General features: G+C 39.8%; 1 protein-coding gene across 4 annotated transcripts in view; it reads right to left on the bottom strand.

Moving 5' to 3' along the window:
• The window catches only part of ARHGEF6 (Rac/Cdc42 guanine nucleotide exchange factor 6), a 166,260-nt gene extending 149,363 nt beyond the window's left edge, over positions 1 to 16,897 (bottom strand). For 2 of the 4 annotated variants that reach the window (XM_077145353.1, XM_077145355.1), the window contains exons 1-2: positions 16,398 to 16,896; positions 15,102 to 15,185 (exon numbers count right to left, since the gene is read on the bottom strand). In XM_077145353.1, coding sequence (XP_077001468.1) covers positions 15,102 to 15,185; positions 16,398 to 16,562 — 249 coding nt within the window. In that variant the 5' untranslated portion in view covers positions 16,563 to 16,896. Of the gene's footprint in view, positions 1 to 7,796; positions 7,820 to 15,101; positions 15,186 to 16,397 lie in introns of those variants that run through there. The other 2 variants (XM_077145354.1, XM_077145356.1) reach the window with 2 other exon arrangements.
• Positions 16,898 to 19,438: the final 2,541 nt, after the last annotated feature.

The following is a 19,438-nucleotide window of genomic DNA, read 5'->3' as shown; positions in this document are numbered from 1 at the left end:
TAAAACACTGAATGAAGCTGCATCCGAGCTATAGGTTTTTGTTTTGTTTTGTTTTGTTTTGCTTTGTTCTTACTATTATTACTTTTATTTTTTTTCTCTATATTAACATTCTATATCTTTTTCGGTTGTGTTGCTACTTCTTCTAAACCGATGCAAATATACTAAGAAACGATGATCATGCATCTACGTGATGATGTTAAGAATTACTGATTGCATATGTAGAATGGTATGATTTCTAAATGTTGGGTTAATTTCTTTTTTTCCATTAATTAATAAAAAAAAATTAAAAAAAAAAAGTCAAAGAGAAATGATGTGTGACTATATGCTGTTTTGGATGATCCACTTCTCTGAACCCAGACACCTCTGTGATAAGGCCCAAGGTATGACAAGCCTGAAGTTAATCAGACAGCTATCTGGCAGCAGAGGAGGTGCCAATGGCAATGTTGAAATGCAGGTAAAGAGCAGTTTTTGGACTGAGTGGACCTAGATTTCCCTCTAAAAAAGTTCATAAACAATGGCCTAAGAAATTGGCCATTGCTCTCACACTTCTTCATTTGCAATTCAAAGGCCAGACCCTGCATTTCCTTGTGGAATTAACCCCAAATGTCATCACCAATTGCTCTGCATACCTTCTGCTCTGCTGGCAACATCTCATCACCTCTCAGACTCATCTTCCGGGGTGGTCTCAATGATAATGTATGGCCAAATTAGGAGATGGAGTAGTAGTTTTAATAAAGAGCTATATTATGCTCTGTTGCCTGGAGAAACAGCCTGGATTAGAATCAATATTAAAACAAAAACTAGATTACAGGCTACCAGAGGATGAGGTGGGGGTAGGGACTGGGGAGTTACTGCTCAACTGGTACAAAGTTTCCGTCTGGGGTGATGGAAAAGTTTTGGTAATGGGTGATGGTGATGGTAACACAATATTGTAAATGTAAGTAGCACCACTGAATTTGATATTTGAAAGTGGTCAAAATGGGAAATTTTAGGAGATGTATATATTTCCAGAACAAAATTTTTAAGAAACTATTGAACTCGACAATACAAACAGTGAACTAAGTATGAATTATAGATAACAGTATAATTATAATAATATTGTTTCATCAACTGTAACAAAAGTACCACACTAATACAAAATGTTAATAATAGGGAAAACTGTTTGGTGTTTGGGGGGGTAGTATGTGAATATAAGAACACTGTACTTTCTGTATGATTTTTCCATAAGCCTACAACTGCTCTAATAAAAAAACACACACACATTTAAAAAAAAATAGAGTGAATTAGATTTGAAATAAAATAACTTGCATCTCCATTCAGGAAGACTCAATTTCTCAAATTTTTTTTTAACAAAAAGCAATCCTTTTGGTATGTACCAATATATATTCAACCCAACACAGAACTCAGAAATGATGTATGTTTCTTTTTCAGGTAGTAAATAATGTGTGTGCTTTTTTCTTTTTCTTTTTTTTTTTTATAGAAGCAATTGATTTTTACTTTTCCTCCAAACCATGTACAATTCAACAGGTTTTTTATTTACTTCCCAGGGGTGGGGGGGAGAGAATATTTTCATCAATCACCACCAAAAATAAAAGACCATTCATTGAATCGCCTAATTTAATTATACAGTAATCATCTTGTTCTGGAGTCGATTTTTAAATTTTAAGTTATCTTAATTATAAAATAAAATGTCTGTTTTAAAAGCCACAAAAATTAAACTATTTCATCTAGGTAAACATGAGAAACTGAAAATACTCTTTCTTTCACATTCCTCTAATTTATGATAGATTAGAAAAGGGTGAAAAGCTTTCCTAACTTTTCAATTCCAAGAGGAAGCCATCCAAACTGCTTCTATTATTAGAATACAAAATGGTAGTTAAAGAAGTTACTGTGCTTAACAACTGAATAATTCATAGTCGCTGAAGAATTCAGTTTCTTTGTGTTCTCTAGTTTCTTAGCTCAGCTCTCTTTAGAAGTGGATCTCCAAACATATTTGTAGTCCTGAGTTGTTATAAAGGAAACCATATCATATATAAATTGCTTTCAGCAGTTAAAAAGTGGCCATGTTAAGAATTGAGAACAACAGCAAGACAATAAGCTGGAGATAGAACATAAACTATTATAATCAGTCCATAAAACTCTTAAGATTACATACATAGTATCTGAAACTATATAGTTCAAAATTCCAATCTCTGTTTCATGATATCTCAATTTCACTGAGATTTAAACTCTGTGTAGCCCTCCAAATAAAATATGTAAACAAATTTAAAAGTTATATAAATACTTTGAACCTATTTCACATACTCTAATCTAAATTCAAATTATTTTCTATAATGAGAAGCACTGAGAAGTTCAAGTCCAGAAAAATAAACACTTCAATTAGTGAGCGAAAGATACTAATAATGCTGAAAGGATTATTTTCTGCTGTTAAGCATGAGAACAGAAGCCAAGTCTGCCATCACAATTCATCTAAAACTCTCAGAAACATTCAAACATTCAACTGTGTTTTGCTTTCAGAAGAGGGGTGTTAAGGATTGGAAACTATGTGGAGTTTTACCACTGACTTTATTTTATTAAAACAGTTTTCCAATAACAAGTGGTCTTTATCGAATAAAGCCTGGAACCAAGAGACAAGACGGCTGAATTTTTTTTCCTATTTTAAGTTTCATCCATATCTAAATTCCCAATGTAAACAGAGTAAAACCTCAGAACCCTTAGAGAAGTCAGTATTCCACAAAGCCCACAGTTTACTCCTGCCTGCATCAAATTGTTTTAAATGTTAGCTCTTTCGAAAGGAAATCTTTCTAAAAAGCATTACTCATTTCTTAAATGGAGTCTGCTTAACATAACTGAGCTAAGTGACTTGTTTTGATAATGCAATGTTATTTGTGAGCACCAGTCTATTGTGTTATATCAACATACCAATTAAGAAGGAGCGTTCATTGAGAGTTTACTAGGTGCCAGGCACTGTGCTAAATGCTTGACATCTTTTCTCTCATTTAACTCGAGGACGTAAATAAAATATACTTAATAAGTGATATTTAGCTGCCGCTACCACCCAGGAAGTGGCATATACCCAATAAGTGGCCAACCCAGGTCAGTCCAACTTCAGCACTTAAGCTCTTAACCACTGCATTATGCTACTTCTCAAGAAAAATAAAGTTTTCCTGTCAAGCAATCCAACCCAGGCCAGGGCTGGGAAAGTAACAAATTATAATCACCAAACCACACAGTCTGTGCCTGTTGGATTGCCTGACCCCACACCAAAAGCCCCAGATGGTTAGATGTTTAACGGTCTGCTTTTTACAGTCGACATGCTGTGGATTTCATTTCTTCCTGGTTATACAAAGATAAATATTCCCTCTGCCATTGCTAGTGTGTCTAATTTACAGCAGCCCCTCTCTTTCCCCTTTAACACAACTCTATTTAGATGCTGTTTCCCAGGTTAAAAAGTGCTTCCACATATCGTATCTAATCTAGTCTAATTTGCTACTTCTAATTGGTTTGAAGGTAAGCAACCAGATTACTCATAATTCTAACATGCTTAAATAAGTAAAAATAATTAGGTTGTGAATGAGGGCCTGAGGCAGTCTCCTGAGAATAAAGTACATGAGCCTTAGTGCAAAGATGTGATGAGGTCTCTTTTGCAGCCTAGCTCTTCACTAACCATTCAGTCATTCAATTGATCATCCATTTAATAAACATTTCCTGAGCATCTGCTATGTGCCGTGTCCTATGCTCTGGTTATTGCCTTTGAGAAATTCCAAGTCTCATGTGGGAGACAGATCGTGTCCACAGATAACCATAACGCAACTGGGCAGGCAAAACAAAGATAGCTTGGCACAAGGGATTATGGCAAAATGGACAGGAAATGCCCAATCTAGCAGAGAAGACTGTCTAGAAGAGCTGCAGCTAAAGGAGGAGGCTATTTCTTTCTTTATGATTCTCAGCTAGGTAGCTAGCACTTGAGATTGCCAGATCGCTGAGTTCTTGATAAGCCAGGGAAATAATGGTTCCACCCCTAGCTGCACATTAGTATCACTTGGGAGCTTAAAATATACATATTTTAGTAGACAGTACCAACCAAAGTTGAATATATATATACCCTATTCCCCAGCAGCTCCACTTTTTTTTAGAAATATTTTTGTTGAGAAATATCCACACATACATACAGTCCAACCACATTATACAATCATCACATATTTGTGTATTCTTCATGGTGATCATATTTAGAACATTTGCATCACTCCAGAAAAAATAATAAAGTAAAAAGAACCCATACATCCCATACCTATTACCCCTCCCTCTCACTGACCCACAGTATTCCAATCTAGCCAATTTTTACCTTTTATTTCCCTCCTATTATTTATTTATTTATTGTCCTTATTTTTTTACTCATCTGTCCATATCTTGGATAAAAGGATCATCAGACACAAGGTTTTCACAACCACACAGTCACACTGTAAAAGCTTTATAGTTATACAGTCATCTCAAGAAACATGGTTACTGGAACACAGCTCTACAGTTTCAGGTACCTCCCTCTAGCCACTCCAATGTACCATAAATGAAAAAGGGGATATCTATATAATATGTAAGAATAACCTGCAGGATAACCTCTGGACTATTTGAAATCTCTCAGCCATGACACTTTGTCTCATTTCTCTCTTCCCACTTTTTGTCAAGAAGGCTGTCTCAATCACATGACGCTGGGTCCCACGTGATCCCTGGAGTTCTGTCCCACATTGCCAGAGACTTACACTCCTGGAAGTCATGCTCCATACAGTGGGGAGGGCAGTGAGTTCACATGCCAAGTTGGCTTAGAGAGAGAGGCCACATCTGAGCAACAAAAGAGGTTCTTTGGAGGTAACAGTTAGGTATAATTATCAGTATTTCTTTGCAGGAATAACCTTCACAGGGGCAAACCCCAAGATTGAGGGCTCAGCCTATTGAATTAGCTGTCCCCACCAGTAGCTCCACTTTTGGTATAAAACCAACAGAAATGTGTGTACATGTACAACAGAAAGCATACATGGCATGGTCAAAGCAACCAACAACTGGAAAGAACCCAAATGTCCATCAACAGAGGACTTGATTTTTAAAAAATGTGGTACAGCCATTCAGTGGAATACTACTCAGCAATTAAAAAGAATAAACCACTAGTATTCACAATACAGGTGAGTTAAACAATGTTATGCAGAATGAAAGAAATCTTACACAAATGAGTTTGCTCTGAATGATTCCGTTCATATAAAGTGCCAAAACACCAACAAAAAAATTGATCTTTGGTTTTAGAAGTCAGTTTAGTGGTTCTCTTTGGTGAGGGGTAGTAACCAGGAAGGGGCATTTCTGGATGCTGATTACATGGCTGTGTTCAGTTTACAAAATTCATCAAGCTATACACTTAGGATTTGCGCAATTTCCTGAATATGTTATAGGTCAGTATAAAGTTTATTTAAAAATAATTTAAAAACAAAAGAAAAGAGAGAGAGAAATACTGGTGCCAGGGACTCACCCACCACCGACCAATTAAGCCAGAATCTCTGGGGGTGGGGCTTCAACATTTGTATTTTTAAAATACTTTTTAAAATCATCCCTGATGATTCTAATGTACAGCCACGTCTGACAAACATGGGGCTAGGTGTTCGTGTATTTATCACTAGCTAGCCTTTGGCAAAGGCTGTGAGTTTTAGAACAAGGTTATCAGTGATTACATCCTGGCTCTGCTTTGCACTAGTAGTGTTTGACATTTGTCTGAATTATTTCCAAGCCTCAGTTTCCACAGCTATATAACGGGCACATCCCTCTCAGGATTGTTGTGAGGATTAAGTAAAAATAGCATATTTAAGGCACCTGGCACAGTATCTAGCACATAGTAAGTGCCTGGAAAATGGTAGGTACTCAACTCTTCTTCCTCCTAGGTACAGTGATGAGCAGATTGCTGTAAATGAACAAAATTCACACTCTCCAATTTCTCCTCCTGAATGAGTTTCTTTGTAAAGACTGAAGTAATATTATACTTGGACTAATGATGTCAAATGGATATCAGACATTCCTAGGCCCTAGCTGCTCACTCCTGCTCTCCCTGAATATGAATGGAGAGGAAGCAGGTGGGGGTAAATACAAACCACAGACCCTCCTTTGGAGAGCTTTGCGCCTGTCCTGAACCCTAAGAACAGCACCAGCCCTGTGCAAGTAAAGACAAGGCCAAGATCTGAGTTGGCATAAAGAATTGAAAAAAAATTAGCAGCTCAGAAGACATACCATTCATAAAATGCATCAAATGAAAGACTTTTGTATAAAATGTCTTATTTTGGTAAAATACTAGTAATAATAACAATAAAAGGCAAACAAACAGCAAAACCCTGGAGATCCAAGTAGAGTTTTGATTCTACTACTGATTAGCTGCATGCCTTTGGTTAACTAAACTTTGCTCAGTTTCTCTGTAAACGAAAGTAATGCATTCTCTCCAACATCCCTTACAAGGGCACTAGATAAGATAGGGTTTCAGATAGGATAAGTAGAAGGCATTCAAAAACATTAAGCATTAAGGAAATGCAAGAGGAGAACACTAGCTGGAACTTTACTTTGTGCAAAACTCAAATCACTGTTGCTCCCCGCCCCCACCCCACCCCAGACTGAGACAGAACCCTCTTGTTTTAACTGCTACAAGTACATCCAGAGATTACACCGGCGTGAAGCTCACTTATGTAAGAAGGGACTGCAGCATTGCCTGGCATGTAGCATAATACTTTGCTTAAGAGAATTCCTTGGAAATGCCTCAGCTGAAGTACAAGGGCATACCCAGGCCTTATGTTTTGGAGAGAGAGGTGCTCTAGGTCACAGAACACCAGAACTGTGGCCAGAGCAAATGATGTCATCGGAGCTCCTCTTACCACAGTCAATGTCAAAATTAAGATGGGAAGTTCAAGGACAAACTGTGGTCTTTCCAGGAAAATATAAGTTAGAAAAGCAGTTTGGACCTTAAAAATTATTAACATTTTACATACCATCAACCGAAATCTGTCCTATTCTGTAAGGTTTGGGAGGTTATGAGAAGCTTTTATTGACAAAGCTATGCATAGTTGCACAGAAAAACGTTTTCCTTTACTGTATTTTCACTCCCACCAGACATTAAGAAGGGGAAAAGAAAAAACCATGTGAATCACCCCTTCCATCCAAAAACAATGACAAACCACAAATAAAAATTTCAGATCTTTGAAGAAACAGAGATAAATTTGAGGGCTCTCCACTCCAGAGCTAGAAAAGAAATAGCTCAAATACCTGTTGGGTTCCTAACTGACTGGGAAATGATAACTCAGAATTAACTATGGGTACAGGGGAGCACCTTGTAGAGTGTAAGTCTTCCCCATCCAGAAACCATTTCTGCGACATCCCTGTGTATTCAATGCCGAAAACAGTCCCGAATGTACAGATGCCAGGGGTTGGGGAGGGACATCAAATTAATATCAAAAGAGTGCTTTTGACTCCTGCTCTGGTTCCAGGGGAGGGGGATAGAAGCGAGCCGGTCAGGAGCAAACCTTGCGGCCAGAGCTGGGCGACTCCCCCCTAAGTTTGGCGCTTCCTCGCTCTGAGTCCCGGGTCCCGCTGCCCCCCTCCCCCCGGCTCCGGCCAAGAGGATCTCAGCGCTCAGGAGGCCCTAGCAGAGAAAGGACACCCCGCAGTTGGGAGCCACGGAGGTGTGGGGGAAGGGAGGCTCCTCTCCAACACGGTCCTTTTGACACCCACCCTCAGACCCTCAGGCGCTCCCCTTTCCCTCTTGCCCTCAGGCAGGTCACCTGGCTCAGCCGCTGCCCGCCGGTCCTCCGGCTGCTCGCTCCCTCCAGCCGCGTCGCCGCCGCCTCCTGGAAGCGGCTCGCCCTCCGGAGTCACGGGGCCCGCGAGCGGGCGGGCCAGCCTGTGCCAAGGCTGCGGGAACCGCTCAACCCAGCCGGAGCTATAGGACTCTGCCCTGAGCGCGGCAGCCACCAGGGCGAAACTGGAGAGCTGGGCTCGGCTCGCTCGGGCTGGGAGGGGCGGCTGCAACTTTGCTCCTGGACGCGGGCGAGAAGGGGGCGCCCGTCTCCAAACTCCGTGCCGTACCCGCAACCTCTCCAGTCCAGGGATGTTTCTGTTTGTTTGTTTGCTTGCTTGTTTCAATGCTTTATTATTACTATTATTATTCTAAAGGGAAGCCAAATTCTTGCCTGGCCCTCAAGTACTTGCTGCCAGAGCCGAGGGCCATTAGGGGTTACGGGGAGCGCGCCCCACTGGGTCCTCTGGCGGCTAGCCCGCAGCTGCTGCCTGGGGAAGCCGGTGGTTTAGGCTTCTCCCGACCCCACTCAGCTGCCCGCACTGGCCCGCTTCTCCCCGGAGCCGGAGCCCTGGGGGGACCAGGCCAGCGGCGGAGAAGCAATGACCCGGACCTGGATTGCCGAAGTAGGAACTGGAAGTGACAGTGGCGCAGGGCAGAGCAGCAGCAGCAACCGCCAGGGTAGCTGTGGCAGCGGCAGAAGCCGCGGTGTAGCGGCGGCGGCCACACTGCGCATGCTGCTGCCTCGTGGAGCGCAGGGCTGTGGGCGCCCTGCTGGGAGCTAGTGCGAGCTCCTTGGGCGGGAATCCCGGCCTCCTGAGCTAGTCCTCTTTGGTGGCCCGCTACCTCTCCTACCCTGGGACCCAACTCCGAACCCGCAAAAGATACTCCAACAGGGACGTGCTCTCCAGGGACACGCCGATCCCCGCCCCCCCCCCCCCCCCCCCCCCCCGTGCCCTCATACCGCCACTTCCCTGAACTATCCTAGATGCCCTTTCTGGACTCTCTGATAACAGGCCCCAAATCAAATAGTCTCCTCGAGGGAGAAAAAAAAGAGACTCATGATAAATAGGAAGTGTTTACAACCTTACTTGAAGTCTAATGTTTACAGAAAGGCTGTGCAGTGGTAAAACATTAGGATGGCCAGAGTCGTGGGTGACATTTAATGTAACTCTTGGAACTTCCATTAGTTATGTCTGATTTGCTCAACAGAAAAAAATTACCAAAAGCCCATTCAGTCTTCCTTCTAGCTCAAGTTGAGCAGCTAAATATGAAAAGCTTTGCCGAGCAGAAACTAATAGAAAAGGGGCTGGTTAAAAACACAGAATGTCCAACCATTAGACATTATCTACTCCCTACAGAGTCAACTGAGAGCTAGAGAAGGGAACTCTGACATCACATAGCTGGCAGGGTCAGGGCTTGATGAAAAGTCTGCTGATACCCATTACTGCTACTGGTTAGCTAGTTGTGTGGCCTTATGCCTAACTCCTCCATGGAAGTCCTGCTTTCTTAGAGCTGGAGTTCTCTTCTGGAAAATTTGATCTTGTGTCGTGACCATTAGTAAAGCTGCTCTATTTTCAGAACTGCTTCCCTGTGGAGCAGTCCCTGGGAAATGGCAAGTCGTCCATCCTACAGGCACCTTCTTTGGGGAGAGCACCCATGCTGTTCCAGTGACAAGGCAGATGGAGTGACTCAGGGAGGCAGGAAGCAGTGAAGGGGTGGGGGCAGAGAAAAAGGCATACTGCAACCAGCTGGTTTGAGGAAGTAAGGAAGACAGGGAGGGAGGGAGAGAGAGAGAGAAAGGAAGGAAGGAAGGAAGAGAGAAAGAAAAAAGATGGTAGGGAAGGTAAGAAGGAAGGAAGGAAAAAAGGGAAAGAAGCATTAACTGAACCTCACATACATTCAATGAAATCCTTCATGAATAAAGCACAGTTTTACAAAATAGGCTTGATCTAGGAGCACAATAGAAGATGGTAGGTGTTCCTGGCAATGGGTTGATAGCAACGGTGACCGAGGAGGAAGTAGGACTGCCTACTGGAGATGAGGCAGGGTTAAGGCCTAGCTAGAAGGAAAATCACAGGACTAGAGTTTTCACAGACCAGTCAGTCATTTGGCTATAGCCAGGACAATGCAGTTGGAGCGGTACCATCCAGGCCACTCTTAACAGGTCAGGAAAACCATATGTGTCCCTTACTCCACAAAGTTCAAAGGCAGCACACACAAAAAAAATTGCCAATGCTAGAACTAGTGCTGTCAAGGGACTCCCTGGTCACATTAGTGACATTGTACCTAGACATAAGGATTTTTTCATATATTCTGGAAGGTTTTCTCTTGAGGCCTGAAGTTCCTCCTTACATTCTCCTTAATGTAAGCAAATAAGAAAGATGTATTTGGTTCACAATAAAGGAAATGTAACTTACTAGGTATCATGGAAATGTAAATTAAAATAGTAAATGAAAGATACTTTCCCCATCAGTTCAGCAAACATTGAAGATTAATAATATCCAACTTTGCCAGAGACATGAGGAAGAAGACATGTTCTATACTTTTGGCAGAACCATAACTTGGTTTATCATTTTTGTAGAGCAATTTGACAGTATCTATTGAAATTTGACATGGTGATTTGACATTTCTATAAAGGCAGATGCTTCAAGAACAATCACAGATGTGCATAAAGCTCTATGCACATATGCACCATGACCAAGTGGAATTTATCTCAGGAAGGCAAGATTGATTTAGCATATGAAAACCAACCAATATAATAATAGACAAAAAAAAAAAACACATGGTCATCTCAGTGGACACAGAAAAAGCATTTAACAAAATCTAACACCCTTTCATGACAAAAATGCTCAACAAACTAGAATAGAAAGAAACTTCTTCAACCTAATAAAGGAAATCTATAAAACTCCACAGCTAACTTCCTACTTAATGGTGAAAGACTGATTGTTCTCCCTCCATGATCAGAAACAAGACTAGGATATCTGCTTTCACTGCTTCTAGTCAACGTTGTACTGAAGTTTCTAGTCAGGGCAATTAGGCAAGAAAATGAAATAAAACACATCCAGATTGGAAAGTAGGAAGTAAAAATTTATCTATTCACAGATCACATGATCTTATATAGAGAAAATCATAAGAAATTCACTAAAAATCTATTAGAACTAATGAGCAAGTTTGGCAAGGTTAGGGGATACAAGATCAATTTACAAAAATCAACTGTATTTCTACGCACTTGCAATGAACAATCTGAAAATAGAATTAAAAAAAAATTCCATTTCCAAAAGCAACAAAAACATAAAATATTTTAAAATAAATTGAACCAAAGAGATACAAAACTTCTACACAGAAAACTGCCAAACTTTGGTGAAAGAAATTAAAGAAGACATAAATGAGTGGAAAAGCATTCTGCATTCATGGACCAGAAGACTTAATATTGTTAAGATGGCAACACTCCCTGCTATGGCTTGAATTGTGTTCTCCAAAAGATATGCTGATGTCCTAATCCTCAGTACCTCATAATGTACCCTTATTCGGAAATAGGGTTATTACATGCAAGTTAAAATGAGGACCAGTCTGGCACTTCATGCAGTATGACTGATACTGGGGAAAGGAGACACTGACAGACACACAGAGAGAAGACAGCTATGTAACAACAGTGGCAGAGATTGAGTGATTCTACATCCCAAGGAATGCCAAAGACTACCTGTCTCTGCCTGAAGCCAGGAGAGAGACATGGAGCATATTCTTCCCTGCCAATTTCAGAAGGAGCATGGCCCTTCCAAGACCTTGATTTTGGAATTCTAGGCTCCAGAACTATGACATAATACATTTTTGTTGTCTTAAGACACTCAGTTTGTGGTACCTTGTTACATCAGTCCTAGAAAATTAAGGCACTCCTCAAATTGATCTACAGATTTGAGGTAATCCTTATCAAAATCCCAGCTCACTTATTTGCAGAAATGGACAAACTGACCCTAAAATTCATAAGGGCATGCAAGTGATCCAGAACAGACAAAATGATTTTGCAACTGAAGAACAAAATTGGAAGACTCACATTTTCTGATTTGAAAACTTACTATGAAGCTATAGTAGTCAAATTAATGAGGGAGATAATCTTTTCAACAATTGGTGCTTGGGCAATTGGATATCCACATGCAAATGAATGAATTTGAACCCCTACCTCACACCACATACAGGAAATTAACTCAAAACTGATCTAAGACTTAAATGTAAGAGCTACAATTGTAAAACTTTTAAAAGAAAACACAGGAGTAAATCTTCATGACCTATGATTAGGCAATGGTTTCTTAGATATGACACCAAAAGAAAACAATAAAGAAAAAATAGATGGATTGGACTTCAAAAAACATTTTTTTTTAAATTTGTGCATCAAGGACATATTAAGGTTGGGGAGGGGCTTCAGAAAGCACATTTGTTTCCCAGATGTCTTAGCGGACTACCTCCAACTAATTACTAGCTATGTGATCCTCTAGAGATCCTAAGGCACCTAAGTCTTCTGAGAAGTTGAAGGCTATTTAAAGAGGTCAACTGGTCACCCAATCAGATGATCAGAAAGTGGCAGCTCTATAATGTGGCCACCACTAGCCCACACTCCAATACTTTATTGGTCAGTGTGTGTTGTATCTCTGGCTCTATTTTTACTGCGTTCCCAAACTGACCATTTCAAGCTGTCATTCTTTCTTCAGATCAGTAGTATCCTGTGCTGGGCATTAGTCAAGCCCTGCTCTTCTTGCTTTTTGTAGTTTTACAACTTTATATAGTCAACAGAATGCATTAAGTATGTGCTATGCCAGACACTGTGCTAGGCATTTTGGGCTTGGAATGACTATATCTAAAGTTACTTTTGCAAATATTCATGTTTAGTTCTCTCTCTTAGCTACCTGGGAGTGGATGTTCGGCATCCTTGGCTGCTGGATGTTCCCTGGCACAGCTTTCAGTCTCATTTCTCTTGTACTGATCTTACATATATTTTATAGTAGTAGTAGGTTTACAGAAATAAAAACACGCAGATGGTAGAGTTCCCATACACACACACACACACACACACACACACACACACATGCACAGAGTTTTCCCCATTATTAACATTTTGCATTAATGTAGTATGTTACAATTGTTGAAACAATATTACTATAATTATATTAATTATAGTCTATAGTTTACATTAGGATTCCTTCTTTGTGTTGTACACGCCTATGGATAACTTTAAAAACTTTTTTTCTGATAACATGAATACAACCTAAATTTCCTGTTTAATCTACTTTTAATCGTACAGTTCAGTGATGTTAATTACATTCACATTGTTGTGGTATTGATTTTATCATTATGTCTCTCAGGGTTCTCTCAGTGTTTTGATGTGCTTCTTATGCATCCCTTAAAAGCGTAATTTTGCACACACCAGTGCAAAGAACACCGCCCAGTAATAGCGGCCAGCTATTGTGCATATTTTCCGTGCAATCAGGTAAGTGCAATGAGATTAGTAAATTACATTATCTCATCTCATCCTTAAAAAGAAATACAGTAGATATTATTAATGTGCTCATTTTACAGAGGCAGAAACTGGAGCATAGAGAGATGAAGTAACTTTTCCAAGAGGCTAACCCAGGTCCTTCGCACTACAAATCTTGTGTGTCTGAACATGACATCAGACTCTGCTTTATTACAATGCTCATAAAGGTCAGCCTGAATCATCAAAGAGAGGTCAAAATATGCCCAATGCCTTTCATTTAAGAAGAAGGAAAATTATGATATACTTTTTAGAAAGATTTCCATCCAAAGAAGCTAAAAGGATTTTAAGTATTGGTGCTTAAAAGGGTAAGCATTAATTAGCCGGAAAATCCACTTTGGTAGAACAACTCATTCCCCAATAATGCCAGACACAGGAAGGGTTTCTATATCATCAAGCATTCTTAGAATTGCAAAGAAGCTCAGAATACCTTCTGACAGCTTCTGAGTCCAGAAACCATTGGGTACTTCTTCATCTTTTATTTGAAAAATGAAAAAGAAAACATCATGATCTGTTCCACAGTAGAAATCATTCTATAGGTTTTTAAGTGGTCTCAAGCCACATCTACCTGAAAACCACACAGCTCCAATTGGGCAATTGGGAAACCTGGAATAAAATATTCGGAGAAAAGTGTATCGTGATGATGGCAGTAACTATAAAAATTGTGAAGGAAGCAAACTTTATCTGGGACAAAGCTATTACTGCTAATGATAACAATAATAGCTGCGTGTTGGAGAATACAAGCTACATGCAAGGTGCTCTTCCAAGGGCTTTATATATGTATGTATGAATTTATTGAAACTCACCCAAATCTTACAACATAGGTACCACTAATATTCCCATTTTCTAGGCATAGAAAGGTTAAGTAATGTGCCCAAGGTCAGAAAACTACTGGTGAGAGAGGACTGAGATTTGAACCCAAGCAGTCTGGCTCCAGAGACCATGCTCTGAACCATTCCAAATGTTGCTTTCCCACAAGTACTACTACTAGAACTTGTCCACTCATGCAGAGCACTTCTAACTTCCCCGGCCCCGTGCTGAGCACTCTGCATACATTATCTCAGAGCCCTTATGAGGTTGGAGCTCTTAGTCCTAAATTATTTCGCAGTATCTCATTTGATCCTTAAAATAGATATTATTGATGTCTCTATTTTACTGATTAAAACACTAAGGCAAAGACAAGTTAAATAACTTGACACAGTGGTGAAGGTATCAGCTCTCAGCAACACTCCCTAAACATATAATAAAATATATATATAATATATATAGTGCAACATTATTTAATTTTATATATAACACAAATAGTGCACTCTAATTTAATATACAATTTCTACCTCAGGGACAGTTTCTCCTAGCATTTCAAGGCCTCTCTTTCAGAGTGCTAATGGGAAAAAAAATGACAATGGGGGATTAGCAGTGACCTTCTCCAGCCAAGCGTCCACTTTTGGCTCCCCATAGTAAAGAAGCGTACTCACTCAAGCTCTGTCGCTGTAAGACTGCTCTCAGTGCTTGGGTGCTGTATTTAAGAGAAATCATTTTCTGAGTACTTATTATTTCTTTAGAACTTGCTTCTGGAGAAAACAGGCTAGCAATCCACTACTGGGGACAACCACCGACCTCAGTTGTGGTTTCCCATAAAATGCTACCTCTGTTTAACTCAGTGGCCACTGACAGTGAAAACAAACCAAGTACTTTTACTCCAAGGCGATCTGTCAGCAGAGTGAAAAATGACGACAAGAAGCCAGGCAACCTGGCTAGGCTTACCTCCACGTGAAGTGTTGCACATCCTTTCAGGAAGTCATTAATATTGTTGGTACAGTCTGCTTCATTTTGGGGCTCCAGACAATACTAGAGAAACATAATCAAATGTCACTTGGAGACTGTCATCCCATGCCAAGCAGACCATATTCATCATTCGTTGATAACTAGATAAGGTAGGCTTTTTAAGGCAGGGGACAATGCTGCTGTCAAACCAGGAAGAGAAATAACCACTGACGGAAGTGATGCAAAAATCTAAACGGTCAGTTTATGTTTCAAATGTCACCAAACCTTTAGTCCCAAGCCATCTCTACTTAAAAATTTTTTCTCATGCCTTCTGCCAGAGTGTGATGATAGCAAATCAGAGAGACCACAACCATTTTTTGAAGTTTGGTCTTGCTTTCAAACAAGGAGGCAATACCCGATTCCTCCCTCCCTGCTCCTCATGATGATTTATTAAAGTTACATTTTCCCCTATGCTGCTCTTGACATTTTATCACATTTCTCCACATTTAATCACCACTTTATCATTGTTTCTCATGTTTAAGAAATGATAAGTAGCTCTATTAGCTCACTAAAAATGCAAACTGGTTCATAAGGCAGAAGAGCTATACTCAGTCACATTCCTTGCTAGCGTTCAGAAAATAATCATAGGACTTCACCTTTAAACTTACTTAAGGTGCCTACTTTAGAAATCATCCACGCTCATGATCATGAGTTTCCAACATTTAAAATCTTGGAGTTTTAAAAGAGGGTAAGTTTAGTTTCACTTTGAATGCATGTTGCATTTGAAACATATATTTGATTTCTCTTGTTTTTACAAACCTTAAGTGATATTTTGGATTCTTTCTCTTCCTTACAAAATCATCTCTCCCTTGATGGATAGTTCATCTTTTTTTTTGTAAAGGAAATCTACATTGATCATAGTCAAACTGTCAGCAAACACCATCGATATTTGTTATAAATCATCTCATTATTCCAGAGGCATATATGCACCCCACATTCCAAACATGCATCTTTATAGCAGAATCAGTTTGTGATATGAGTATTCTCCTTTGTCTTCTGTTGCCAGTGGTATAATAGGATTTTACCACACTGATACTTGGGTTCTAATTACTAAAAGATAAAATTTCATTTTCTGACTTTTTCTAACTTCAAAAACAGTAAGAAAGAATATCTAACGCTTAGAAAGATAATGAAGTAGGAGATTCTCATGACCTGGACAATAGAAAATTCCAAGGGCTTCATTATTACTGCTCTCTGGTACTAGGCAATCCCAAAGATACTACAAATTTACCTTACCTTTTCCGCTGAGCCAGGAATAAGTCTGTTGATCAGTTTGCACAGAACTACCCCATTTTTCAGCGAGGACTTCAAGAACTCCTCCGGATCACAGATGGTCTTTTTGGGAGAATCTAAAACTCCCAAAGATATAAGCCATGTCACGATTCGCTCTTCTGGATTCATTACTGAGGACTGTACACTCCGAACAGCTCTCTGGGGCAGCTGCAAGGACTAAGCCACATCCGCGATTGCATCTGCTGTTGTCTTCCTTTTTATGAGTTCTCTGTTGGGGCTTGCAGAGCAAAGTTTTAAAACAACTTTTCTTAGACAACAGTGGAACCCACTCAAAATTTGGACTTTTAAAATCACAGAGACCACATTTAAAGATGCAGACAGAATGGACACCACTGGTTTTCTTTTTCAAAACCTTCAAAACAAATTCACTAGGATAAAAAAAAAAGAACACCACACAGGCATACACATGCACACGCGCGCGCGCACACACACACACACACACACACAATGCAAGAAGCTGTAAGGGAAGGAAGTAGGAGGATGCTGGGGAGGGAGGAGAGAGAAGAGAGCAAGTGCTTTTGGAAAATAGAGGTGAAACAGCACTTCAGGGGACCTTGGAAATGAGACACTTATGGTCCAGTCTGGGAAAAGGCTGTCAATAAATAGTCTAGTCCCAGTGAAAATCTGGCTTCTGTCAGGAAGAGGATGCCAACTGGCTCTTAGGTCAGACAGATCTGAGCCTCATGGGGAGCTGTGCTGGAACAACAGGGCTCAAAGAAGGTAGGCTGAGAAAATACTTCCAAGAAATGGCTGGGCTTCCTCATAACTGTCTCTCAGAGATGGTGTATCATGCTCATTCTTTACAAAAGACGTTGAGTTGCATGGCACAACGTGCCAAATGAATGAAGATTGTGCCTGCTGTCAGCCATTCTTGTGTATAAGCAGAAGCTAGAAGAATGACATTTTACATTGCAGCCAAAAAGCTATGTTTAGGGAAATAAGCTAAGGATAACATCTGACATCCTGTTTACTTGCATTCTTTAGCAATTCTTTTTCTGGACCTGGTTCCAATACACAATCCAGCTGCAGTCCCCTTAGCAAAGACAGTCATACAAGCGGGTAAAACACACTTGAAAACAGAATGTTTGAGAATAAAAGAGCACTTTGTCTACTGTCTACACAGCCTGGAAGGTGGATGCTTTCCCAAAGAATACCTTGCACTAAAAATAAAAACAGCAAGCAATCCTCATTACCCTCAAACATTTTCAGAACCAGTTGAAATAGTCAGATTACTGGGAAATTTATCACAAGGCCGATTTTGAGAGCATCGACCTATATTGGCAAATACATGGCATTCATACCACCACATGGGAGACAGTGCCAATCAATTACAGTTCTTTCCTGCTAAAGTTCAGAATCTTTCTCAACACAGTACAACCAAATAATCAGCTTAGATCACCCTGCTAAACATTTCAAAGCTGCCCCTTCTGTTCCTGTCATAATACTTATCACAATTTACTGATATTACTTGATCTAACTTCCCTGCCAGAATGTAAGATCCCTATAGTAGGGATCTTATCTGTCTTTTTTAGTGCTGTGTTCCCAGCAGAGTGCCTGGTACACAGTAGATGCTCAAAAATGCTGATTGAATGAATGAATATATTTATATGGTATCCCTGGCCTAGACACCACCTGACTATAACAAGGATTTTTTTGTTTGTTGGTTTATTGTTTTTTTCATGGTTTCAAACAAAATTTTTCCTTTTAACAACTTAATTGAAGGATTACTGATGCACAATCAACTGTACATATTTAAGCTATGTGATTCAATGGGTTTTAGCAAATGTGTACAAATGAAAACATCACCACAATTAAGATAAAGCTTTCCATCACCCTTTTATTAGGGTTCTCTAAGGAAAATAGAACTGACAGGTGATATCTGTAAATATGAGATTTTATAAAATTATCCCACATGACTGTGGGGATGTAAAAATCCAAATTCCATAGGGCAGGCTGTAAGCTAGGAACTCTGATGAAAGTTTCCATGAATTCCCTAGGAGAAGCTGGCTGGCTGAAGTAGAGATGGAAGTTCTCTTTTCTGACTGCTGAAGTCATCACTTCATCTTTAAAACCTTCAACTGATTGGATGAGATGCGTCTCATTGTTGAAGACAATCTCCTCAGTTGATTGTAGTTGTAATCAGTCAAACAATCAGCTTACTGATGATTTAAGTTTACAAAATGTCCTAACAGTAACAATCAGGCCAGTGCTTGGCTTGACCAAATAACTGAACAGTAGCATGTGGCCAGTTTGACACATGAACCTAACCATCACAACCCCCCAAAGTTTCCTTGTGTCTTTTCAACCCCTTCCTGCCAAGAACCTCTGCCCTGAATCTGAGATGAATACTAATCTGCTTTCTGTCCCTGTACATAAGTTTGTACTTTCCAGCAGTTTATATAAATGGAAGCATACAGTATGGTGCTTTCTTTCATCTGGCTTCTTTCCCTCAACATCATTATTTTGAGATTTATCCATATTGCTGTGTCTATAATAAGAATTTGACCTCCATGTGCTTGGTTTGATATAATTATGCTTACAAGCAAAATAAGTACAGTCAATCAAAAGCTTTAATTTTGACCCAGTGCCAAATCTATGCAATGGAAGTAACAAAAAAAAAAAAAAAAAACATTTGCTTATAAATGAAATTCCAAAATCTGACCTACTTAAACATACTTTTATATGTCATTTGGACAGCTTTCACAATTGCTCATCAAAATTTACTCTACAGACAAACAAAATCTGGCAATGTTATTGAGATTTTACTTGTATTTTCTGATAAAGAACAAAGTTTGAGTAATTTCCATACTCAGCCAAGTTTGAAATAGGCTTCAACCCACTGAAGTTGCCCAGGTAAAAATATTCCTCATTTTTGACACTGGTGAGTTTCAATATACATAAAATAAAATAAAAAATACAAGGCCACTTTCTCAAGATGGAAGAAACAATTCTATGGTATGAAGCTTGGAGGATAGGGTGGCAAA

This window comes from Tamandua tetradactyla, chromosome X, assembly GCF_023851605.1.
Source record: "Tamandua tetradactyla isolate mTamTet1 chromosome X, mTamTet1.pri, whole genome shotgun sequence".
Lineage (NCBI taxonomy): Eukaryota > Metazoa > Chordata > Mammalia > Pilosa > Myrmecophagidae > Tamandua > Tamandua tetradactyla.
Note: the sequence above shows the minus strand (reverse complement) of the source record. Positions and strands in the feature narration are given on the sequence as shown.